This window comes from Terrapene carolina, unplaced genomic scaffold (assembly GCF_002925995.2).
Source record: "Terrapene carolina triunguis isolate 2854851 unplaced genomic scaffold, T_m_triunguis-2.0 Scaffold84, whole genome shotgun sequence".
In the NCBI taxonomy this organism is placed as follows: domain Eukaryota; kingdom Metazoa; phylum Chordata; order Testudines; family Emydidae; genus Terrapene; species Terrapene triunguis.
In genome coordinates, this window is record NW_020664435.1 from 42,915,145 (window position 1) to 42,942,715 (window position 27,571).

The following is a 27,571-nucleotide window of genomic DNA, read 5'->3' on the forward strand; positions in this document are numbered from 1 at the left end:
TAGAGCAGCGTTTCTCAAACTGGGGTCCACAAGGATACTCCAGGGGGTCCGCAGTCCCTGCTGATCAACTGCTCCACCACCTGCCCCCCCCCAACTCTTTCCCCTCCCCTCCCAGCACCTCCTGCATGCCAGGGAACAGCTGTTCAGCAGTGTGCAGGAGGGGCTGGGAGCAGGGCCGGCTCCAGGGGTTTGGCCGCCCCAAGAAGCCAAACAAAAAAAAACCAACAAAAAAAGCCGCGATCGCAATTGCGATCTGCGGCGGCAATTCGGCAGGAGGTCCTTCGCTCTGAGCAGGAGTGAGGGACCGTCCGCCGAATTGCTGCGGAACAGCTGGACGTGCCGCCCCTCTCTGAAGTGGCCGCCCCAAGCACCTGCTTGGTAAGTGGGTGCCTGGAGCCGGCCCTGGCTGGGAGGGAAGGGAAGGAGCGGAGACGGAGCATGCTCGGGGGAGGGGGCAGAAAGAGGTGGGGGAGAGGATGGGCAGAGGTGGAGCGGGGGCGGGAAGAGGTGAGGCCGGGGTGAGGCCTTAGGGGAAGGAGTGGAGTGGGGGCGGGTTTTAGAGCTGAGCAGAGGGTTTAGGGGTCTGTGAAAAATTTTAAATCAAAATGGGAGTCCTTGGGTTGCTAAAGTTTGAGAACTGCTGATTTAGAGCATCAGTATTCTGTATTCCGATTTAGAAACTGCTCATCCATACCCTCCTTCTGGCTGCTGAGGGTGCCATACACATAGAAGGCACAGCTACGCTCAAGACGGTCTTAGCTATTTCCCAGAAATGGTAAATCTGCACCAGTACAAGCAATGCTGTAAATACTAAAGCTACGTGATGGGCAGCATTTTGCCCACCATATCATGAGAACCAACTCAGAGCTTAGTGGTTAAAAATCTCCTAAATTCTGTATACGTCAAGGCATTCACTGTTGTTAGCAGCCACAAAGCTGCACCACTGCTAGAAAATTAGTACAATATTTTCTAGGCTAGACAACGCCAGAGGGAATGACTGCTGAACAATGACACGCAGTAAAGTCACACTAAGGGCTTTCTAATTGTCTCACAGAATCGTTCACTCCCTGCCTATCCTCTGACTCCCACACTGCTGTGTGACAAAGGCACAGTATATATAGAATGAGGGACCTCAGTGCTGTTGGACAGAATGCACATATTCTGTGATCAATATTCAGCAAATAATCCAGATCACTTCCAAATCTTTGGCAATCCTAATAAGCTTGAATATGGTCAAAACAAAGTGGAGCCTTAGAATTAATCAAATATTTACAATTTTTCCCCCCAGTATTCAAACAACCCTTTAAATGAACCGCAACAACATTATTTACATGTGCATCAGACAAAGAAAGGTACATGTCTGATTAAAATATGGCTTTTTGGTGGCTAATAGTTTAGAATCATTCACTGACCTACAGTTTTCGTGCATAATTTCATTTAATGGTAAAAGTCACTGAATTGTATTTTTGTAAAACTCTACAGAACATTGTTTTATAATCCACTATTTAAGCATAATTACACGTTTTAAAAGATATCACTCCTGGGGATGGTGGAAATGCAGGTCTAATTGCTGGATTAGATAGGGTTTTTTGTTCACAGTTAGAGTCGAGACACTGATAGTACAATTCCAGCCTGGAATGTGGTTTGCTGTGAAGGGAGAGACTAACCATTTTCCACACTAAACACAGTGCAGTAATGACCCTTTTATAAGAGAGGCTGTAGAAAACACCAGTTTGACATGAAAATCTAGGAGCAGTATGACTCTATGCTGCATCAAAAAGTGGCCCCGCAGCCTCCCCATGGGAAGGTGCAGCCATATCACCCATCCATTCCTGCTGGTGTTTCTCCAACTAAACAGCATAACTTTTTTCTTGTCAGGATTGAGCGTCAGCCATTTTTCTGTCAAAGTCCTGTCTGTCAGACACTGAGAAAGGCAAGCACAGCATCTAAGTTTGACAAAAAGGAGACTTCCACTTCTATGATCTCATCACACTCTGCCAGAAATGTGGTAGTGGTTTGGCTTCTAGCTCATTAACTTGGATTTTAAGACCTCTGTAGGAGGGCTGGTGGTTTCTCTGTGCCAGGTAAATAAATACATGTTTGTCTGGATAATGGCTTTTGACCACAGCAGTAAGATTCACAGTACTTAGGACCTTGCTGCAACCAATATGGGCAATGACTCCCAAAATGCTGATGCATGTGTGGACCTAGGGCATTATATGGCCCTTGCAATGAGACTGGGGGATCAGCCCCACATGAGTCACACATGAAAGGACCCTTTGGCAACTCTGTCTCCCATTCTGCATTGAGGTGGATGGCATGCTTCCCTCTCTCTAGCATTTGTGGGCAAGTTGGGCATAGAGCAGAAGAGGTTGGAGCGAGGGATGTGCAAGTCACTGCAGCACTATCCCCTGCTATAGTTTTGAGTTTCCATGCAGGAAAGTAGGTGGCTGGTAATATAGCTTAATGAGCTCTGTTAGCTTCATCTCTACCCCTGCCAAGGATGCTACTGAGCAGGCAGCTAGTGGCACTGCCACACCCACACCAGTCATCCTTGCAGATGGCTACAGGTTTTGCATGGCTTGGAAGGGAGCGCAATATACAGCCCCTCCAGCCCCAACTCCTCTCAGAGGGATTAGTGTCAGCAAAGCTGTAAGAGTCTCCTTGTGGAGTTTCCCTGCCTCCTGGCCCCTTCTTGTGGATCTTCCCGAGGGTGTGAGGCGGGTGGGGTAATCTGGATCCATGTAACTAAATCTTTAGGATGAAACTCAGGCCCCACTTAAGTTGATAAGAGTTTTGCTATTGACTTCAACTGGAGCCAGGATTTCACCCTTATCAGCGTCAATTGAAAATATGGAAATTTGAAATAGGAGGAAGCATTGCCCAGTTGTTGTGGTGTGACGGGATCACCCTTTAAAAGCGGGTGATAAGAATATGGAGGCAAGATCTAATCCCTGTAACCCAAACCCCCTCATTTAAAATGACCAGCTGGAAGGCATGGCTGGAGGAAGGGCGAACAGGATGCTGGAATTAGGGGTGCTGTCACATCCCCTGGCTTGAAGTAGTAATAACAAACACCAAATACATGGTTTCCATCAGCAGCATGCCTGCCAAAAAAATTGTTCCAGCACCCCTTTCTGAGTGACAAGGAGACTGCAATGAAGGACATTGCTGCTGGCATTGGAGTAGTGCACATGAAAAGAGGGAACCCTACAGGCTTTGAGGACCATCCCAATTACGTTTGCAAAAAAAAAAAAAATCAGGTGTGTCTCTCCTTGTTTAGTAAACCTGCTTAAGAACCACTCCCATCCTTGCTGTGTTTCTGCAGGGTAGGAGAGCGTGGTGCAGGTTTCCTTTCCCCCCTACACAAGCTGCCAGAGCCCTCCTAAGTGCACCTTTCTCCCCTGCCGCCAGGTTCTCTCCCATCTTCCACCTCTGTGCAGCCCATGTACCGTGTTATTTTGCTTCAAAAATTTTGTCTTCCTTGAGTCCCTTTCAGCTTGTCTGCCATAGGGATAGCTAGCAAGCACAGGCAGGAGACTAGATGGGGGCAGGGCAGGAGGCTGTATCTATCGCTATGACAACCCAGGCTGGAAGGAAGTTGTGTCTGCAAAATGCTGAACCTTTGGAACTATACCTCCCTATCAGGCCAATCAATGTAAAGCTGGCAAAACAAAAGCATACCCATTCCAAATCCCCAACTCCCAGTATCTCTTTCACAGGCTCTCCTAGAGTCCTGAGAACAGCTAGAAACACTAGTTTATGGGAACAGGAGTACTTGTGGCACCTTAGAGACTAACAAATTGCCACAAGTACTCCTGTTCTTTTTGCGGATACAGACTAACACGGCTGCTACTCTGAAACTAGTTTATGGGCTCTTCTAGGCTTTGCAAAGGAAACTTCTATAACTGCTTTGAAGAGACAAGCCTATTTCAGAGATACTAAAAGGTTTAATGTTATATAAATTTATGTAGTAGATGTTCTACTTGTATGAGCTGCAATTTGTTATAATTTTTTGCATACATACAATATATTCTGTTTCAGAGTAGCAGCCGTGTTAGTCTGTATTCTGTATACAGCATTTACTGTTCAAATTATTACGTTTCCATCTTTATGGAAATAAGAAGCAAATATGAGGAAGAAAATGAACCAAAAGATTTGAAGTGAAACCACTCTATAAAATGTGATAAAGCACTGTAGAGTTTTTAAAGCAGATATGTGAATGGTCACAAGATTGGAGTCTGCTATAGAACAATTATTTTTCAGAAGTTCAGTGCTGAGGAAAATAAATACTGACTTTCCTTTGGGTGTATGCTCTGATTAGGCTACATAATATTCTGTCTTTCAAAATGCCATGTATGAAAGATAAATGGCCAAGTCCATAATTGACTTTATCCTACTTTTCAACATGGAGTATTTTTTCTTTAGCTATAATTGCTCCTTTCAAACCAACATTTCATACTTTGATCCATTACAGTTCTGAATCACACTTGATTTATCCATTTTTAATAATGTGCCCTTTTTTGCTTCCCAATTATAGTAATTTTCTCCTCTGAGTTAAACCTTATTTTTCTAAGATCAAAGATTTTTGTTTTGGCTAAAAGTAGCATTCGGCATTTCAAAGTTTAGTAAATACCAGGGCTGTCGATTAATCACAGTTAACTCACGTGATTAACTCAAAAAAATTAATTGTGATTTAAAAAATTAATTGCGATTAATCGCACTATTCAACAATAGAATACCAATTGAAATGTATTAAATATTTTGGATGCTTTTCTACATTTTCAAATGTATCGATTTCAATTACAACACAGAATACAAAGTGTACAGTGCTCACTTTATATTATTTTTGATTACAAATATTTGCACTATAAAAATGATAAAAGAAATAGTACTTTTCAATTCACCTCATACAAGTACTGTAGTGCAATCTCTTTATCATGAAAGTGCAAGTTACAAATAAAGTTTTTTTGTTACATAACTGCACTCAAAAACAAAACAATGTAAAACTTTAGAGCCTACAAGTCCACTCAGTCCTACTTCTTGTTCAGCCAGTTGCTAAGAGAAACAAGTTTGTTTACATTGACAGGAGATACTGCTGCCCACTTCTTAATTACAATGTCACCTGAAAGTGAGAACAGGCATTTGCATGGCACTGTTGTAACTGGCATCGCAAGATATTTAATATGCCAGATGCGCTACAGATGCATATGCCTCTTCATGCTTTGGCCATCATTCCAGAGGACATGCTTCCATGCTGATGATGCACGTTAAAAAATAAGGCGTTAATTAAATTTGTGATGGAACTCCTTGGGGGAGAATTGTATGTCTCCTGCTCTATTTTACCCACATTCTGCCATATATTTCACCTTATAGCAGACTCGGATGATGACCCAGCACATGTTGTTCGTTTTAAGAACACTTTCACTGCAAATTTGACAAAACGCAAAGAAGATACCAATGTGAAATTTCTAAAGATAGCTACAGCACTGGGCCCAAGATTTAAGAATCTGAAGTGCCTTCCAAAATCTGAGAGGGATGAGGTGTGGAGCATGCTTTCAGAAGTCTTAAAAGAGCAGCACTCTGATGCAGAAACTACAGAACCCAAACCACCAAAAACAAAAATCAACCTTCTGCTGGTGGCATCTGATTCAGATGATGAAAATGAACATGGGTCAGTCTGCACAGCTTTGGATCTTTACTGAGCAGAACCCGTCATCAACATGGACGCATGTCCTCTGGAATGGTGGTTGAAGCATCAAGGGTCATATGAATATTTAGCGCATCTGGCATGTAAATATCTTGCAACGCCAGCTACAACAGTGCCATGCAAACGCCTGTTCTCTCTTTCAGGTAACATTGTACATAAGAAGCCGGCAGCATTATCTTCTGCAAATATAAACAAATTTGTTTGTCTGAGCAATTGGCTGAACAAGAATTAGGACTGATTGGACTTGTAGGTTCTAAAGTTTTACATTGTTTTATTTTTGAATGCAGGTTTTTTGTACATAATTCTACATTTGTAAGTTCAACTTTCATGATACAAAGATTGCAGTACAGTACTTGTATGAGGTGAATTGAAAAATACTATTTCTTTTGTTTTTTACAGTGCAAATACTTGAAATAAAAATAAATATAAAGTGAGCACTGTACACTTTGTATTCTGTGTTGTAATTGAAATCAATATATTTGAAAATGTAGAAAACATCCAAAATATTGAAATAAATGATATTCTATTATTGTTTAACAGTGCGATTAATCACGATTAATTTTTTTTATCACACCATTAATCACTAATAATGCTTTTAATTGCTTGACAGCTCTAGTAAATACTCATCATTTTTTCTGCAACATGATATTTGAAATTGCAGTGTGACTTGCACAGTCCACATCTTTTAGGCAGATGTACAACATTATTGCCTACTTTACTTAGGCATTTACTGTACATATAAGTTAGATCCAATAGACCTCTAACATTGTTCTTTTAATCAAGAAGGAAAGCAAACGGCAGGGGAATATTAATGTTCAATATGTACAAGTTAAATCTGGGTACTGTAGCCACAACATTCTCAGGGCTCGTCTAGATGATCAGTTAGTGCACGGTAAATTGGGTTGTAAATCTACAGCACATTGTCTGTGGACTCTGCTACTGTGTTCCCTAGTCCTCATTGACCTACTCCCATTTTGAAGTGGAATAGAACAAAGTGCACTCGGGACCTTTTAGTGCATGGTAGCAGGGTCCACATGGATAGTTAGTGCACAGCACACTAGTGCACTGTAGATTTACACTCCAGCTTGCCATGCACTAACTGTTCATCTAGACAAGCCCTAAATTATAGCATTTTGATACTATTTTATATATTTTAACATTGGGGAATCTGAATATGTCTATAAATCCATCCAACATTAGTGCAATCAGAGTCGTAGCACAACAAGAGAAGAAGGATAGTCGAGAAATTAGGGCACTAGCCTAGGACTTGGGAAATGTAGGTTAGTTCCCTGCACTGTTGCAGACTCCCTGTGTGACCTTGGGAAAGTCACCAAGCTGCTCTGTGCCTCAGTTCCCCATCTGTAAAATGGGGATAATAGCACTGCCCTAAGGGTAAATACATTGAAGATAGTGAGGTGCTCAGATACTGTGGTAATGGGGGCCATATAAATACCTACGATAGACAGCAGCACATTTCTCCCCTAGAGCTGGTGACACATGGCACCACCCACCACAAGAACACTTTGTTTCAATTCCCATTTCCCCAGCCTCACTCTCAAACCACACCCACTTGCAACCCAGCCTTTGGGGAAGAGAAGCCTATCACAATATTTTAACTTACAATAAATTATAGTAAATTAGTCTTCATACTAGATATGTGGACATAAAACAAATTGCAACTGAGATATCCAAGACATTGACGTATTAACTTTTTCCCTCCTAAGGATGTTAGAATGACACTGCAACAGAAAAAGAGCCCTTGAAAAGTTCTCAATGGGTACACAATAGATAGAGCTAATACTGTTATGGATAGGTAATAAAATCTAGAAGAGGGCGTACAATTACTGCTGGCTGCCATGTTGGCTTACTAGAGAGACAAGGTGAGTGAAAGAATATCTTTTATTGGCCCAACTTCAAATTGTGTCATCCACCTTGTCTCTCTAACATCCTGGGACTGACATGGCTACAACTACACAAGTTTACTTATTGCATTTTGTGTGTATTCTAGCCAGCTGATCCGATGCCCATGAAAGTCAAGTCATTGACTTCATTTAGCTTCGGATCATGCTCTAACAAACAAATTTGTTAAATGTTGTAAGGGCAACCTTAATTCTGACGTTGCCTAACTTTTCAGTGCTTGAATTTGAAATGTTAAAGTTCCTTTGATATTGCTTTTTGTATGTAAAAAAGTGCAGAATTTCTCTAACTCTTGAATTTTTGTAAGTTTCTTTTTGCATTTATGCATAAAGTTCTGGCCTAAATGCTGTTCCTGACCTTTTAATTATGCTAGCTCTGGTTCTATAAAATTACCCTTCAATTTAGTTTGATTAAGGATAATTAAGGTAGTAGTATACTGCAGCTGTGTTGCAAAGCTATACTTAAAGCTCCTTCAGACTTTCTAGTATAAGTACCTTTCCATGGGGGGGGCGGGGAGGTTAGATCTTGATGGTTTTTAATTGTACTAGTCCAAATCAGAGTATACAATTTGTTAATCTGGTAACCTGGACACACATTTATTTTCTTGTGGAGGAAGATGCAGTCACTTCTTAGTTGTTGACTTTCCATGGTTTTAGACATTTTTATAAAAACAACAAGGAGTACTTGTGGCACCTTGGAGACGTCTGATTTGTGTCCATTTATTCTTTTGCGTAGCGACTGTCCGGTTTGGCCAATGGACATGGCAGAGGGACATTGCTGGCACACGATGGCATGTATCACATTGGTAGATGTGCAGGTGAACGAGCACCATCATAGGACCTAACCACATCAGTCACCCCATCAGCGGCTCGTTCACCTGCACATTTACCAATGTGATACATGCCATCGTGTGCCAGCAATGCCCCTCTGCCATGTCCATTGGCCAAACCGGACAGTCGCTACGCAAAAGAATAAATGGACACAAATCAGACGTCAAGAATTATAACATTCAAAAACCAGTCGGAGAACATTTCAACCTCCCTGGACACTCAATAACAGGCTTAAAAGTGGCAATTCTTCAACAACAAAACTTCAAAAACTCCAACGAGAAACTGCAGAACTGGAATTAATTTGAAAACTGGACACCATCAAATTAGGCCTGAATAAAGACTGGGAGTGGATGGGTCACTACAAAAAGTAGTGTTCCCTCTGCTGATACTCACACCTTCTTGTCTACTGTTGGAAATGGGCCACCTTGATTGCATTGACTTCATTAGCACTACAAAAGTGATTTTTCCTCCCTTGGTATTCTACTGTTGAGAATATCCCACTTCCACTTTAATTGAATTGTTTCGTTAGCACTGATCCCCCACTTGGTAAGGCAACTCCCATCTTTTCATGTACTATGTGTATATATACCTGTCTACTGTAGTTTCCACTCTATGCATCTGATGAAGTGGGTTTTAGCACACAAAAGCTTATGCCCAAATAAATTTGTTAGTCTCTAAGGTGCCACAAGCACGCTTCGTTGTTTTTGCTGATAGAGACTAACACGGCTACCACTCTGAGACATTTTTCTGTAACTTTATCACTCTTGTGGTCAAGATGGAATCTGCTCTGCAGGCAGTTCCAGCCAAGAGAAGGCGTGCGCAGGAACACAGCAGGGAAAGTCCCTTCCACCACATGGGCACCTGTTCCAAACCCCCTGGAGTGAACACACACACACCGGAATAGTACAATGAATATAGGAAAGGGAAATATTTATTCACAGAGGGATGAATGGAGAAAAACAACAGGGGGAAAGATAGGGGACGCAGTAAAACAGAGTTACATTTAACACAAAAGTCCCACCGACCCAGTGGTACCACAGTCTGAAAGGGGCAGACATTGAGCAATGTGTCTGCACACAGAGTTCAGGAGTCCTGGGCAAAGTTCCAGTCCAGTGGTGAGTCTTGGGTGCTCCTGGTCGTCATCAGCGCCAGTAAACTTTCCCCAACAAATCCTTCTGGTGCCCTCTTCTGCTGCTCACTGCAAAGCCACACAGAGTGACAGCCTACCCGCTTAACTAGCTAATGGCCTCCCTCCTTATTCCCAATGCAAAGTCACAAGCCCCAGTACTTATAGTCCCATATAGCTCTGGGCAGCAGTGATACTGGGTCCAGCTCTGTTTTGTCCTTCTTGAGTGATTCCTCCCTGACACAGTGCTCATAAGAACGGCCATACTGGGTCAGACCAAAGGTCCATCTAGCCCAGTATCCCGTGTACCGACAGTGGCCAATGCCGGGTGTCCCAGAGGGAGTGAACCTAACAGGTAATGATCAAGTGATCTCTCTCCTGCCATCCATCTCCACCCTCTGACAAACAGAGTCTAGGGACACCATTCTTTACCCATCGTGGCTAATAGCCATTAATGGACTTAACCTCCATGAATTTATCCAGTTCTCTTTTAAACACTGTTATAGTCCTAGCCTTCACAACCTCCTCAGGTAAGGAGTTCCACAAGTTGACTGTGCGCTGTGTGAAGAAGAACTTCCTTTTATTTGTTTTAAACCTGCTGCCTATTAATTTCATTTGGTGACCCCTAGTTCTTGTATTATGGGAATAAGTAAATAACTTTTCCTTATCTACTTTCTCCACATCACTCATAATTTTATATACCTCTATCATATCCCTCCTTAGTCTCCTCTTTTCCAAGCTGAAAAGTCCTAGCCTCTTTAATCTCTCCTCATATGGGACCCTCTCCAAACCCCTAATAATTTTAGTTGCCCTTCTCTGAACCTTTTCCTGGCTCCTTTCCTGGGGTGTCCCCGGTTGGCCGCTTGGTCCCTCCCAGGCTTTGGGCAGGTTCTCGGCTGCTTCACTTGCAGCCCTTCTGTCTGGAGCTCCAGACACCCACACTCTGTCTCTCCCCCTCTCTCCACACCATTTCCACTTCCTGGAAAAAGCAGCACTTCCTCCCCTCAGGACAAATCATCTATGATTCTATGAAAGATTTAAAGGAGCCATGCTCTGTAAACCCCAAAGGGGTTACATTTACTAATACATAAATAATACAGATTATGTGATAATGTTGTATAATTTTTTTATCAGAATGAGTTTTCCCTGGGCATATCCAAAATGAGTGTCAATACAGCTGTTGTGCCACATCATTATTTATTTTGTTTATGCCACATACGTTAAAAGGAAAAACTAATTTATAAATGTAGAGAGTTTTTAAAAATTGTATTGGGATTATCCTTCCCCCATGCCTGTAAAGGCAAGTGCCTTAGTTATTTTTAGTACAACTGTGCAAGATTCAGCAAGAAAGGGAAAAAATTAACACACTTCCAAACCCCCTAAACATGACCTACAATAGCTTATTTCTACATCATAATGTCATGAGGCTAAGGTTGGATGTCTTGGTGCCTTTCCAAAGTGGAAATGAGTGCTGGGCCGCATTGCAAAGCTGAGAAATTCCCCTTTCTGAGGTGATAAATATCCCATATCTAGTACTGCAGGGTCACAGGATCTCAGATTTTGAAGCTGTGACATCTTTATGCCTAGAAAAGCTGTTAATGGCCCAAAGCTGAACCTTGCCTGTGCTGGCATTTTGAGCTGTTGTAATTTCAGAAAAAAAATCCACATTTTGGACAGGTGTGACGGCCTTTAGCAGAATCAGTCTCCTAGCAACCCAACAAGCACAACTGGCCTGCAAGAGGCTACCTGATTGACTAGACCACTTGATTGGTCAGGGCAGCTGGCTGGCTTTTAAGCCCAGCAGCAGCAGTAGCTCTGTGGCTGCTCAATATGTTCATGCCTGCAGCTCTCATCCTTCCTGTGTCTACTATTCCTCACATTGTCCCAGTCCTGCTACTAGTTCTGTTTCTGCCTTGTTCTCCCGGCTCTTGCCAGTTCCTGCTTCCTCACCTTGCTCCTGGTTCTGGCTTCCTCATCCTGACCCTGTTTCCTGATCCCAGCTCTGACCCTTGGCTTTGCTATTAGTTCCTGGTTCTGGCTCTGACTCCTGACATTGGTTTGGATCTGCTTCCTGGCTCTTGCTCCACCCATTAGGCCTGACTGTCCATGGTCCAGTCTCTAATAGAGGGAAAGAAAGGCGGAAATAGCTCTATGGCAGACTGATATGTTTTTAAAGGCAAATATTTGAAGTTATTTTCAAGGGGTGAATAAATTCCAGGGAATGGATTACTGGGCAGAAAGCAGATAAGGCAGTCAAAGGCAGATGCTAAGAGTATTTATCTTATAGCTCTGCAATTTATTATATGGATATCCTTCTGTGTATGTGGTAGATTATAGGTGTATCAATGCCTCTTGTTTTTCTATTCTAAAGTCAGTTTTAGTTGCTTAAAACTTCTTCAATCATTTATCTTTCAGGGTGATAAGTGGTTCTTTTGTTCTTAGTCTGGGAGACCATTTTCCCCCAGAATGTTTCAGCACATATAGCTTAGCTGTTTCTGAGAATGAAATGAGTGGGGGGAAAATACTTTTTTTTTTTTTTCATAAAACAATTTTGCAACTTTTATTTTTGAACAGTACCAGCACTTTGGCAGTAGATTTTAGAAACTTCACTTTTGACAGGAACTTTGATTCTTGGGAACAGATCCTCAGCTGGTGTAAATTGAAGCTTCTACGTTGAAGATCTGATTGTTGATTGCTGATAAATATTGTGTTTGATGTCTTTAAAGGTGAGAGCCCTGTTGGCAGAGGAGAAAAAATAAAGGTCCCTCACCTACTCAGTATTAGTACAGTACTTTGACTTTATGAATGATTTTATTTTAAAGGAAATTAAGATCCAAGCAGAGTTGGGAGAGTGTATGAATACCAGAAAGGTTCTACATGTACATCTGTAGATTAGTTTTGGTTTGAAGCCAAATGTTGTATAGTTTATTAGCAAGTCTGCTGGATTGGAAATGTGCAATAAATTTAAAACATTTCTGCCGTCATTCTGAAATGGATTTATACATAGGCCTTGATGCTTTGAAAGAAAGCATCTATAAAAGGCTGTTTGTCTCCAAATTTATTTCTAGATGTAGAATCTGCTAATGGTGAAGCTGTAGGTGGAGTAGGTGTCATTTGTAGACAGTTATTTTATGATCATCTGTCTGAACAATAATGTGATGTCATTTATATTGTATCACTGTTTATAGCAAATGAATTATCTGTTACTATCTAAATGTTTAAGTACCTTGAACTATCTGATGACCTCTGAAATAGGTTTTTGATGTACTTTGAAGGACATCACTGTAGAGGGTTTAGATTTGTTGTGGTTCATTTTTAGACATTATAAAATCCCACTAATCTATCTGTCCACGTTATGATGAAAGGTGCTCAAATTTCTAGGTGCATCAGTGTTAGTTTTCATTTATGCAAACTCCATTATGGGATGTCATTCATATTTTATTATTTATCAGGGTGGATAAAAATCAATGATTTAAAAAAAACCGGATTTTTTTGATAAAATGCTTTTTGAGGAAAGATAGTTTTAATTAAGATACATTATAGCTCAAAGATATCTCATCATGGAATAGGGATTATAAATTCTAATTCTATAGTATGAGACAACATATTTATGTAATGTTTAAAAAAAGTTTTGTAAATGAGTCCCAATAGTTCATGGATTATGGACCCAATCTTATGGGGTTCCACGGGCTTCTGTATAGATTATTTAGGTTAATCTTTCTATCTACCCAATCGGACTCAGTGCTCAATCTAGAAGATACCATCAGAGATGCTTAGTTTTGCAGTTCTCAAACTGTGGATTTGTGTCTCCAGAGATAACATGCTTGTTAACAGCAAAAATGTTTTTAAATAAATAATATATAGAGGTGAGAAATAACAGATCTCAACCCTACTGTCCCTTTGCACTTTCAGAGAGGTAAGGGATTGATTCTGTGTACACAAATTTGCAAAGTTTCAAAAAGTTCAGTGAATAGAAGATTGTTGGGGGTGGAATAGATCTGGACATGGAGAAGAAGTCTGGAGATAAATGTGAGAAGGGAGGGACAGGCAGTAGAAACAAAAGTGAAACTGTTTGAGCAGCATATTCCAGAAGTCTTGAGGTCTTTCTGAGTGTAGCCTTCATTGATTTGAGATCTACCATACCATTCTCTCACTAGAAGGGAAAACCTATAATGGCAGCAGGCTGTAAAAGAGACCCAGTTTGGGAATATTTTAATGAAGTTCCTCTACCTGTGGGTAAGACAGGCATGCATGCAAAATGCAAACAGTGCAACAAAGAACTGCAAGGCCTGGTTGCCCGAATGAAACAAGATCATTAGAAGTGTTCCTTCATGCATCATTGCCTCAGACCATCAGAACTAAATCAAATTTGAGGAAAGATGCTGTGATGTGGTGTTCACCCCACATTTGCCTGAAGGGGTAAATGTACCCTAAGAAAGTGGCCAATTAACCAGACACAGCTGAGGAGAATCAGGTGGCTTAAGCAATCCACTGACTAAATAACGAGGGAGCCCAGGTGAGGATGAACAAGCTGGGCTGGGTTTATAGAAACAGGAAGCTGGGAGCAGAAAGGGGGCTTCAGGGAAGTAGTCTGCAGTCACTTCCTGGGAGAAGGAAGGTGTTATTTGGGGGCTACAGTTGGCACTATTGAATCCATCTGCACATTGAACTGCCGTGGCAAATTGAAAGGGCTGACACAGCTCTGTCTGCAAAAGTTACTGTGAGTCTTGGCAAGGAGTTAAACCTAAAGGTATTCATGGTCAATATTTGCTACTATAACTGGGATGATATTTATCAATGAGACCGTTAGTAGTAAGAAAATGGCACACTACCAATGGAACTGGAGTTCATCGTGAACCACAGTCAGTATATCCCAGGGACACAGCTGAAAACAAAGTAGCACCAACACAGGGTCCTTCAGTTTTACCAAATTCAGTGCTGGAAAGAAGGTAGGGCCAATGAAGGGGCTGAAGATACTGATATGCTGCATATTGAGCACAATGAAAGAGAGAAACATAGCTTTGATTCTTGACCAACTATAAGGGCAAGGAAACCAGAGATTAGCGACTGGGCTGGTTTCATCACTCTGGTGCATGATAATGTTGTGATAAGTCAGGACAGTGTGAAGGCTACTTGCCCACAATCTGTGTCCTTGTAACACATATGTCCCCTGTAAATGAAGTGCCAAACCAATTTTTCAAGATCATATAAGCTTTATAGTTGATCAAGATAATAAATGTGTTTGCTCAAGTATTCAGCAACAAAGCCATTGAAATAGGATGATGGCATCTTGATGAGCTTAGGGATATTACTTGATATTACCTGACAGTTCAGTTCCGGAGCACAAATCTCAAGCAGTTGGGTGAATTAATGCAGGAATATTATCTGTTTAATCTATTAAACTTTCAGGTACTCTGAATTTTCATAGACAAAGCTAATGTTAAATCCTCGGTTATCTGGCTTGAGAACAATATGTATGTCTTGCTAATAGTCAGGTGCATAGAAATGTCATCTGTGTCAGATGAATGATGAGTAAAGCATACAAGATAAGCTGGAAGACTTTGATGTGCTTGCAATTTAAATTGACATTTCACGTGTTGGAATCAAATGCTATTTTATAAATCTATTGCATAAGACAGCTCTGCACACCAGCAGCTCAGTTATGCTTCATTCTTCTGTATATTCCTTCCCTGTCCACCCAGTAGGTGACTGGGGGAGGGGGGGGGAAGGGGGGCAGTGGAGAACTCCCCCAAGCCCCTTCCTTTCAGTCCAATTTGTACCTTATTCTGAGAGGCAGAAAACTCAGACAAATCAGCCATAGGGAGGACACCATCCACTGAAAACCAGTTCTATCTACATTTTTCTCTTACATGAGTTGGGAAATTGAGACAGCAACAGCTACTCTTTCTTCCCTCTCACTTTCCCCCCATGATTACCAGCTTGTTGAAGCTGGTGTAGGAAAATCCATGCTCCCCCCCCCCGCACCTTTTCCCCTGGAACAAGGGGCTTTAATTGCTGTTTCCTTATTGGAGAGACCAGTTCCCACTTCACTTAGGGTTTCTGGGTGTCCGGTTTTTGACTGGAACACCCTGTCAAAAAGGGAACCTGGAGGCTCCCAGGAAGCAGTCAGCATATCCCTCCAGCTCCTAGGCTTAGGGGCAGCCATGGGGCTCCACACACTGTCCCCACCTCGAGCACTGGCTCCGTAGCTCCCATTGGCCGGGAACCATGGCCAATGGGAGTGGGGGTGGCGGTGGCACCTGTCGGCAGCAGTAGTGTGCAGAGTGGCCTGGCTGCACCTCCCCCTAGGAGCTGGAGGGACATGCCAGCCTCTCCTTGGGAGCTGCCTGAGTTAAGCGCCGCCCGGAGCCCACACTCCAAACCCCCACCCTGAGCCGCCTCCCACACCCAGACTCCCTCCCGGAATCCGCACCCTGCAGCTCTTCTTACACACCAAACCCCTCATCACTGACCCCACCCCAGAGCCTGCTCCCCCACCAGAGCCCTCACCCCCTCCCACACCCCAACTCCCTGCCCCAGCCCAGAGCCCCCTCCCAAACTCTGAACCTCTCGGTCCCAACCCAGAGCCCCTTCCTGCACCCCAAACTCCTCATCCCCAGCCCCACCCCAGAGCCTGCAACCTTAGCCAGAGCCCTCACCCCCTCCTGCACCCCAACCTCCTACCCCAGCCCAGAGCCCCCTTCTGTACCCTGAACCCTTCATTTCTACCCCAGCCCCGAGCCTGTACCCCCTCCCACACCCCAACCCCCGCCTCAGCCTGGAGCCCCCTCTCACACTCCAAACCCCTCTGCTCCAGCACTGAGCTCCCTACTGCACCCCAAGCCCCTGCCCCAGCCTGGTGAAAATGAGCAAGTGAGTGAGGGTGGGGGAGATCACGTGACAGAGGGAGACGGGTGGGGCCTCAGAAGGGGCTAGGCAGGGGTGGGTCCTCGGGGAAGGGGCGGATCCTCAGTGAAGGGGGCGGGCCAAGGGTGTTCGGTTTTCTGCGATTAGAAAGTTGGCAACCCTAGCTCTAGCAGGCAAGACTAATGCATAGAGGGCTAGATCCTCTGAGGTCAGTGGGGGTTGAGAGCACTCAGCACCATGCAGGATCATGCCTTTAGCTTCTACAGTATGTTTCTCTTCATATCTTCAAACATTTCTTTTTTCCATTTAAACCATAATAGCTTTCAACAAAAATTCCAATAAGCTTTTACAGAAGAACACTGTACAATAGTGACATGAGCTAATTAACTGTCTGGCCATGAGACTTCACAATGGGCCACCTTGTAACAGACTGATAATTCGCATTGCCTCACTTCTATGGATACTTGACTGTTATCAAAGATCTTCCCTTTTTTCAGTTCGCTCTGTTGCCTTCATGATTTCTTGTCATGCAAACATTCCAATTAGCTCAACTGAAGCTAAAATTCCAAACAAATAATTCTGGTAAGAGGATGCCAAAGCTAGGCTTTTACCTGTGAAATAGCTCTAATCCAAAAGGGTGCCGTCCATAATTAGATTAGTGCAGGCTTCCTTTTCTACACACTTCCCTACTGGGAAGTTCTCCCTACTTGGAGTTATACATGGATCACCCAGCTTTAAGAGGTGCCTCTCCTGTCATGAGGCCATCCCCGTGAGCGACAGTCATTCACGGTGCATACTCTGTTTGGGTGACAGGCATGTATCACAAAAGTGCACCCACTGCCTCAAACTGAACGCTTGTTTCAGAAAGGACAGTGAATTGAGACTAAAACTTTTACTAATGGAGAGCTCACTGTGAGCAGTCTCAGAGCCTGACCCTGATACCTCTCCTCCACGGTGTTCAACATCATCATGGTCATTGGCTGACTCTTACATGCCATTCACTACTAAGAGAAAATCTACGCTCTCCTGCCCAGATTAGAAGAAACAGGCCCCAAACTCACCCACCAAGGAGCTGCCTCAAAAAAAGGCATCCCCTGCGAGGTCAGTAGCTTCAACATCTTCAGGGGCAAGACCGAGCTCCTATAACCATCTGGGCACCTCCGTACCAGTGCTATGGAGAGGTCCAAGGGCCCTAAGTGGACAAGGCCACATAAGGGAACACTGTCCCTCAGGACCGAGAAGGACACTTCAGGGATCTCGAAATCGGCACCGACTGCCTCATTGGTATCAGTGGTTGTGCAGAGATTGTGGATATTGCTGGTGCCGAAGGTGGAGTGTGTTCTGTTGAACAACCAGTAGATGGCACCGAGTGCCATGTCAGTGCTGGGGGCTTGGTTGGTGCTGACACACTCAAAGTAGTTTGTTTAGTTTAGAACCCCAACCCCCCTATACCCACCTTGCCTCAGTAGCTACTGCCAGTTGTCATCTAGCCCCTTCTCTCAGGGGCAAACTGCAATCTGAAATGGCCACTCATCACTAGCAAGGGGGTTGGACCTGCTGCCTTTTCTTGGCCAGATGCCTCCTTGTAGCCCTAGTACCTCCCCTTGCCTTTAGCAAGGCCTCAGCCTGGGTACTCACCAGGCCAGAGCTCCTCAGCTCTGCCTACCCTTCTCCAGCCCTGCTCTGCCTCAGGTACCCTGCTTGCTCTCCCAAGCAGCCAGGTCCTTCTTGCTCCACTGCTGGAGCAAGACTCACTTCCTTTTCCCCAGGTGCCCTTCTTATACTGGCCCTGCCGGGCCCTGATTGGCTGCCTCAAGCCCGCTCATGATTGGCTCCCCGGGGCAGCCCTTTCCCAGGGCTGTTTTTAACCCCTTCCAAACTGGAATGGGGTGACCACCCCATTACACCCCGCAGTGAAACAAGGGACTGGTTCTCGGCCCTTAAGGTGACCAGATAGAAAGTGTGAAAAATTGGGATGGGGTGGGGGATAATAGGCACCTATATGAGAAAAATCCCCAAATATCGGGACTGTCCCTATAAAATCGGGACATCTGGTCACCCTATCGGCCCTTGATCTCAAAGACACGTATTTCCATATCACCATATACCCTTTCCACAGGCAATTCCTCAGATTTGTCCTGAGGTCTGATCATTACCAGTACAAGGTACGACCTTTTGGCCCAGAGTGTTTTCCAAAGTCTATGCAGTGGTGGTGGCGTACCTCTGCAGACAAGATTATAATATTCCCATATCTAGACAACTGCCTCCTCAAGGCTCTGTCCAGAGTCAACATGTTCGAAGCTGTAAGAACAACAATGGACCTTTTCTCGAAACTCAGCCTCCAGATAAACATGCAAAAATCGACACTGACAGCAGTCCAATGTCTGGAGTTTATTGGGGCCTGACAGAGCCTCCTCCCGGCTCACAGACTTTCTGCAATAATCAGTCTCATCTCCACCATGAGAACCAGCCCAGAGATCTCCACCAGAACTTGTCTTACAGTTGCTTAGTCATATGGCAGCAGCCACATTCATCTGCCTCCAGGGATGGCTACGAACACTGTATGTGCCGCACAGGCACAGCCTGAAAAAAACTTCTCTCATTACCACTCAAGGTCAAAGACTCATTAGACTGGTGTAAACAACCCCAAAATGTCTGCATGGGAATTCCCTTCCTCCAACCACCACTGTCCTTGATACTGATGACCAACGCCTCCCTACTTGGTTGGGGAGCTCATCTACAGACCCACACGGTGCAGGGCAAGTGGTCCCCACTGGAGTCCGCATTGCATGTCAACTTCCTGGAATTACATGCAGTCTGCAATGCATACCTATACTATCTACCAATACTCAGACAAAAGACCATAAGAGTAATGATGGACAACGTCGCCTGCATGTTTTATATCAACAGACAAGGGGGAGCAAAGTGCCAATCCCTATGCGCAGAAGCACTAAAATTCCATGTTAAAAAAAAACCTGTTCAATACAGGGCCAGCTCCAGGCACCAGCCCACCAAGCTGGTGCTTGGGGCGGCACCTGGAGGGGGGCGGCGCGGCGCGGCGCTCCGGCCCGAGAGCGGGGCCGCGACTGGGCTCGCCACCCTCCCCCGGCGCTCTGGCCGCCGGGGAGAGCGGAGCCCCGGTGGGGCTCTCCACCCTCCCCCCGGCGCAGCCTCTGGCCGCCGGGGAGAGCGGAGCCCCGGCGGGGCTCGCCGCCCTCCCCTACCACGTGGGGGGTGGGGTCAGCGGGAGGCTTTTTTGCCTGGGGCGGCAAAAAAGCCAGAGCCGGCCCTGGTTCAATAACCTCTCTTAGCCAAAGGGCACTTGCAGTTTTGTAGTTTGGGTTAGTGGACAAAGGCTGGCAGTGGCCTGCTTGGAATGCTGGTCTAAAGGACAGCTGGAACACAATTACAGAAATCGTGATAATGGTGCACAGCAGTCCAGTATTGGGCTGGTCACCTTAGGACTCCTGAGGGGACCTCTCCCCACTTTTTAGAAAGAGCCCTTTGAGAGCTGCTCACTATGTCAGGAGAGGTGGGAGCTAATTAAGCAAGAACAGTCTGTAGACAGCAACAGCTCAAAGATAGTGGCCCTTACCTGATTCCTGCTTCTAGACTATGCTGCCTGAGTTGCATCATGATTGGATTACTCTTGTCTGCCAAATATTGACAGCGTGCTTGCGACTGTGCAAGACAATTAACAACCCATGCTATGAAAAGCTTAGTCTAGGACGAGCATAGAAAGTAGATAGTGTGAGGCCCTGAGGAAGAGTCGCTTAGGTAACTTTCCTCAAACTTTCAATTCTGTTCATTTGTTTTGGGGGCTGATTCCTAACAAAAGTAGGTCTCTCGGAGGGATTTGAGGAAAGGGTTGTTGCCCTGGTATCTGGGGAGTGGGAGGGAATTCAGTGCATAGAGCAGTGGTCCCCAACCTTTTAGTCTGGCGAGCACCAGACAATGAGCCATGGAGGACCGTGGCGGCGGACGAGCATCTGCCGAAATGCCGCCGACAAGCGGCATCATCCAGAGGCATCGCCGCTGAAATTCGGCGGCATTTCAGCAGATGCTCATCTGCCGGCCAGTACGCGGGCGCACTTAGATGCCCCGGCGGGCGCCATGGCACCCGCGGGCACCACGTTGGGGACCCCTGGCATAGAGGATATAGAGATAGATAAAATGATGAGCAAGGAATAGAAGATCAGGGTGGAAAGAACATGGGGGTACGAGGTCATAGTTGTGTTAAGCAGAAGAAAAAATATGCTTTAGAAAAGAACCTTTTGAAATATCATATTGCCTCTATATAAATCCATGGTACGCCCACATCTCGAATACTGTGTGCCGATGTGGTCGCCCCATCTCAAAAAAGATATATTAGAGTAGCAGCCGTGTTAGTCTGTATCCGCAAAAAGAACAGGAGTACTTGTGGCACGTTAGAGACTAACAAATTTATTTGAGCATAAGCTTTCGTGGGCTACAGCCCACTTCATCAGATGCATAGAATGGAACAAAAGAATAAATGGACACAAATCTGACATCAGGAATCATAACATTCAAAAACCAGTGGGAGAACACTTCAACCTCTCTAACTACTCAGTGACAGACTTGAAGGTGGCAATTTTGCAACCAAAAAACTTCAAAAACCGACTCCAAAGAGAGACTGCTGAACTTGAATAAATATGCAAATTAGATACAATTAACTTAGGTTTAAACAGAGACTGGGAATGGTTGGGTCATTACACTAATTGAATCTATTTCCCCATATTAAGTATCCTCACGCCTTCTATGGGTCATCTCGATTATCGCTTCAAAAAAATTTTTTTCTCCTGCTGATGATAGTTCATCTCAATTGATTGGCCTCTTACAGTTGGTATGGCTACTTCCACCTTTTCATGTTCTCTGTATGTATAAATATCTTCTTTCTGTGTGTTCCATTCTATGCATCTGATGAAGTGGGCTGTAGCCCACGAAAGCATACGCTCAAATAAATTTGTTAGTCGCTAAGGTGCCACAAGTACTCCTGTTCTTTTTGTATCTGACATCTGCAATTCTTGAGTCGAAAGGTTTTATTGAAAACCAATGTACTTGATTTGAATAGGCTACAGGATCTATAGTCAAATGGAATTACTACTGTATGTTATGTTCATGTAATCTTACAGTTTTACACTTTATTATGGGAAACTACTGAACCTATACTGCATAATGCCTACAACATAGTCCATTGTTTTATCAGAGTATTCTACTTTTTGGAAGAGATAATGTACATGCAAGTTTGACATCATTGTGAATGTTTTAAAAGTGCTTACAGTACTGACTCAATCTTCCTATGTACATAATAGCTGCAGGCAGACTGGATTATGAAAATTACATCATGGATTTATCCCAATGAAGAGTTTTAAGTGACTAAAGTGAACATGTGAAATATTGTAGCCTCAATCAATCAGCTCGTATTGTGCATTACACTAAGTCACTAGAAGACCTACATTTTGAAAAGTAGATTAAGTCTTCTAGTTCCAGGGTCTGAGAAATATAAAGACTGATTGTTGATGTCCAAATGGCACTTTAGATACAGTGTAGTAGAGGGGCTGTTGGGAGCTAGTTATGGCACCCTAAACCAGAGCCACTTGGTCCTGGTGCAAGGTAGCAGCTCCCCTGCATCTCTAAGGCATATGTTACTTAGTAATGTCCCTGAGGAATCTTATGTCAGTGGAAATTCAGGCATTGAAGAGCTGCATTCCACTGTCCCCCAATAATCCCCCCAGTATGCCCCGTACGTGCTGCTTCCCCTTCCTGTATCAGTATCTGGGGAGACAGCTGATGTAGATGGCAGCTACAACAGTAAATTTCTCTGTACAGGGGAAATTCTCCACTGGCTGTCTCCAGCTGTCTTAAGTCCATTTTGCAGTGTATGTGGTGCCAAGTGTACTGAAGGAGACATGAGAATCCAAGCCATAATTATCTGTAGCACTGATACACTTGCATTTGATGAGCATTAGGAGCTATCAAAATGTCTCCACAAAATATCTCTTTAAAAGCATGACAGTAATTTTAGCTTCAGAAGAAAGTTGACATCTACATAAAAAATTAGAGAGAGAAGATGTTGTACGTGTATTTGTAGGAAGAGAGGAGACAGATGTAGAAAGAGGGAACAATGTTGGGTATAAAATGTAAAAACAATTGTTTGAGTAGATATTATGAGCACTAAATAATTTTCATTGCTAGGTTATCAGCTTAGTGGGATCATGTGTAGGTATGAAAATGGAATCTACTGAAAACTAAAACCGATATGATTACTTCTCTCCTTTAATTTCCATTGTGTATCTTAATGCAATTTGATCTTTTATAGCTATGCAATGGAGGATCTGTGACTGATCTGGTGAAAGGATTTTTGAAGAGAGGTGAAAGGATGGACGAACTTGTAATTGCTTATATTTTACATGAAGCACTTATGGTAAGATAAAAACAGTCAATGAATGGCCAGTCCAATTGATAGTTTATTCAAAGAGTATCTCAGGCTATGTCTACACTGTCCCACAGTTTGGATTCTGCAGGGGTTCAGATAGCAGTGTGCATCAAATTACAGCTGTGCTGTAATTCACCTGTGTGGAAGCTGAGGGTGCAAACTTAAAGGTTCCTAGTTCACATTTCGGTAAATCCTGTTTGAAGAGTGCTATTTAACACGAACTAGGAACCTTTGAGTTTGTACCCTCAACATGCACACGCGGGGTGTTACTGCACTTTGGTGGGCGCTTCTATTCATATCCCTGTAGTCCAAACTGTGGGGCAATGTAGACAAGTCCTTAATTTTTTTTCAACAAATGAATATATATTCCATTTTAGAAGCATGATGTTTCTTCCTATATTACACTAGTGTTTAATGAAATAAAGTTAAGATTAAGTTGTAAACTTGTTTTTGAATACTACCAGGTAAAGTAGCAGTTCAGTTCATCGGTATCAAAAGGGCGAACATTTATTTCAGGCATTGATTACTTCTCCCTCGTTGCATTAAATAAATACAGCTTTGCATCTAAATTGTTTTTCTTTTGGAGACATGACTGCAATGTACAACAGGTCAGGGATTATTTTAATGAAACATTTTTTCCACTGGAAAATGCTGATTTGTTGAAAATGAATTTCTTTTTCGGAAAGGGTTGGTTTTCACAAATTTTTCAACTTAAAAAAAAATCTTGGGAGAAAAATACTTTGAAATTGTCAAAACGTTTTGTTTCAACATTTTTCAAACAAAGAAGTTTGGATTTCCAGTTTGAAATGACTTATTTTGAAATTTAACATAATTATAGTAAAAATATGTAATAAAAAAAGGAAAAATGATTGAAATTGAAACAAAGCATTTCAAAATCATCAAAACAAAATGTTTTCTTTTTTTGTTCAGGTCAGATTTTCAGTTTGCCAAAATTTTCTAGATTGACTTTCCCCACAAACTGGGGGGAGAGATTTTGTTGTTGTTGTTGATATCTCAAAAATGTTCATGGGATGGGGAAACCATTTCTGACCTGATTCTAGTGCAACATACCAAAAATACTGTTCTGTGTCTCATGTTGTGGGATAGCATCTACTTTGTAATAAAATAATTTACAACAAATCTCTCTCAAAAGAAAAATCACTATAGCTAATCAAGACAAAGTATCTTTCTTTATCCTTGCTATTTAATTAGAGTTTGAGTTTCTCCACTGGAACTATTATTACAGCTTAGAACCTTTCTTTGTCTTTCTGTTTTAATGGTCCAATATATAACCAAGATTAATAATGCTTCTTTACTTCTGTCATCATACAACTTGTCTACCAGAAAAAAAAGTCACTAAAAAGTCCATTTATCCCACATAGTTGGTTGATAGTTGACTCAGTGTTCTTTGAATAAGAATAGAATTTCTAGGGGGGCTGTACCAAAAATGCTATGAGAAGTAGAAATCAAAATCAAAATACACTGACTTTGTAAGTGCCCATCTATTGGCAAACAAATGGTAGTTCATTCTTGAACTTGGCGGCTATTCTCATTTTGAAACTAAGTTTAGAAAGATAGAAAAAGCATACCACAAAAATATCAGTAAAGTTAATATATAGAATAATTTCAATTTTCAATCTGCAAATGAAATACTCATAATGTTAATGGATTTATAACTTATTTTTCAGGGGCTTCAGCATTTGCATGAAAACAAAACCATCCACCGTGATGTAAAAGGAAATAATATCCTATTGACCACTGAAGGAGGAGTTAAACTTGTCGATTTTGGTATGTGATGTTTTTACAGACAAAGTTGTAACTTTAAAACATGAGGGGGGAGAGGTGTAAAAGTTAACAATTAAGAACAGCTGACAATGTTTTGATTTAGATTTGGACTACTTTGTTTAAAAAAAATCAACTTAACTGGTTTGAAATTAGATAATATAAAGGAAAACAAATTATTCATGGATAGAGAATATCCCTAACTATGGTCTTGGCAACTATTTTACTAACAGTGTTTAGATTATCTAAGCATTAGGAGTTAGTCTATTGCTCATGGACCCCACATGCCTTCATGGCAGGTGGGACAAAGCCAGTTAGTATGATTTAGATTGTAGTTAGTACATGGGGTCTGGAATGACCTCATGCTAGTTCAAAGAAGTAAGGGATACACAACTTTAATGCTGTATGTCATAGGGGTGTAAAACTAAAGGATATTGTGGAGAATAAGGGAGTTTCTCCCAGAGAATCCAGCCCAATGAGTTTAGCCATTGATTTCAATAGGAGCTGGATGAAGCCCTGAATGATATTCTCCCATTTCTTAATGAAAGGTTCATTTCATTTGAACAGAATGCAGAATTAGATTTATGGTAGTCAACATTTATCCCACTTCTAGTGAATGAAATTTATCAGTGTGGACAATGAGGGAGTTCTGTATGTGTGTATATATGTGTATATAAAACTGTGATCTCAGCTTACCTGTGTGATATTATCCTGTCTGGCTGCACAGAATTAAATCAAAAAGCAAGGAATCTTCCCACCCCTTGTTAGGCCTGTGTCAGAGCCTGTCACAATTGAAGTCCTTGTGCTCAAGGGAACATAGGAACTGCACCCTCTGCCCAAGGCATGGAGGAGTAGGGAGAAAGGGGATCCGGGGCCCAGTTGCCTCTCTGCATCAGCCTGTAGATTAATGCAGGCCACATGGGCAGGTAAGGAGAGGGGGGGAAGGAGGGAGAGAAGCAAATGACTTTCCTGAAGGATGGTGCAGACTCTGGAGTCCCCTGGTGCACCAGGTTGGTGAGGGAACAATCTCTCCATGAGCTTCCCATGAGGCTCTTTGTCTGGTTACGTAAACAGGCAGAGAAAACCAGTGATTGAGAGATGAGCCTGTGAAAGACATTATGGAACATAATTCCAAAGAAGAGCACATTATCATTCTGAATTACTTATATGATTATATAATAGCCTAAGTTACACTTTCTTCGAGTTAGAACATAGTTTTTTTCTTAAATAGCTCTGTGTTAGTAGGCGTCACAAACAATAACTGCTAAACATTAACAAGTTAATTGGTCTTTAATAGCAGAAGTGGCTTTTCTTTACTTTGTGCCTTTTGTACTCCTGAAATTTGTAGTACATAATGCTGTACTGTCATCCGAAATTTGTTCTTTTGAGCATTAGTGCTGCCTTTCGAGAAGCATCACTTATTCTGGTGTATATTGTAATTTGCATATGCCATTTGTGTACATGGGTACTTTTCTGGCACCTGTTACCCTAGCATCTGAGCATCTCACAATCTATGATGTATTTACACTAGCAATAACCCTGTCTGGTAGGAATGTACTATTAATCCAGTATTAAAGATGGGAGACTCAAGCACAGACCATCAGAGGCGTGAAGTTCTGGAACAACCTTCCAAGGGGAGCAATGGGGGGCAAAAAACCTAACTGGCTTCAAGACTGAACTTGATAAGTTTATGGAGGGGATGGTATGATGGGACTGCCTACGATGGCATGTGACTCATTGGCAGGGCCAGCTCCAGCGTTTTTGCCGCCCCAAGCGGAGGGGAAAAAAAAAAAAGCAGCCGCGATTGGCGGCACTTCGGCGGCAGCTCTACCGCCGCCACTTCATTCTTCAGCGGCAATTCGGCGGCAGGTCCTTCCCTCCAAGAGGGACTGAGGGACCCGCCGCCGAATTGCCGCCGAAGAGCTGGACATTCCGCCCCTTTCCGTTGGCTGCCCCAAGCACCTGCTTGCTGCGCTGGTGCTTGGAGCCGGCCCTGCCCATTGGCAACTGCCAGTAGCAAAAATCCCCAACTGCTGGAGATGGGACACTAGATGGGGAGGGCTCTGAGTTACTACAGAGAATTCTTTCCCAGGTATCTGCCTGGTGGGTCTTGCCCACATGCTCAGAGTCTAACTGATGCCATATTTGGGGTCGGGAAGGAGTTTTCCCCCCAGGTCAGAATGGCAGAGACTTTGGGGGGGTTTCGCCTTCCTCTGAAGCATGGGGCATGAGTCACTTGCAGGTTTAAACTAGTGTAAATGATGGATTCTCTGTAACTTGAAGTCTTTAAATCAAGATTTGAGGTCTTCAGTAACTCAGCCAGAGTTAGGGGTCTGTTACAGGAGTGGGTGGATGAGGTTCTGTGGCCTGCAATATGCCAGAGGTCAAACTAGATGAACACGATAGTCCCTTCTGACCTTTGAGTTTGAGACAGACTAAATGAGTTGCATAGGAAGTCTGTGGAAGAGTAGAGGATTGAACCTGGCTTTCCTGAGATCCAGGCTAGCACCCTAACCACTGGACCAGCCTTCCTCTTTTTGCATAGCTACGAATAGGTATATCTTATGAGATGAGTATATTTTCTAGTGAATATATTAGGGATATCCAACTAATCAGATTGCTAGACTGTGATCTTTTCTAGAATTGGTTAAATATTTTGTTATTTTTGCTTAACATATTGCTTATAGCAAGGCAAGTTAATATGTACATAATCTCAGAATATTATCACAGCAACATGTATAATGGGATTTTCTAAAGCGATGAGATGCCAAACTCTCATTGAAATCTGTCAATTCCAGCAGGCACCTATCTTCATCTTTAGGTGCCTAAATACCTTTTAAAAAAACTGGCTCTTTGTCATTAAAATCTGTCTAGAAGAACTG

At 43.1% G+C, this 27,571-nt stretch overlaps 1 protein-coding gene across 1 annotated transcript in view; it reads left to right on the forward strand.

Annotated features, from left to right (window-relative positions):
- MYO3A (myosin IIIA) overlaps nucleotides 1-27,571 on the forward strand; it is a 187,696-nt gene that overhangs the window by 30,605 nt on the left and 129,520 nt on the right. Inside the window, exons 3-4 of the mRNA XM_024208648.1 lie at nucleotides 22,791-22,895; nucleotides 24,596-24,695. Of these exons, the coding sequence (XP_024064416.1) occupies nucleotides 22,791-22,895; nucleotides 24,596-24,695 (205 nt within the window). The remainder of the gene's footprint in view (nucleotides 1-22,790; nucleotides 22,896-24,595; nucleotides 24,696-27,571) is intronic.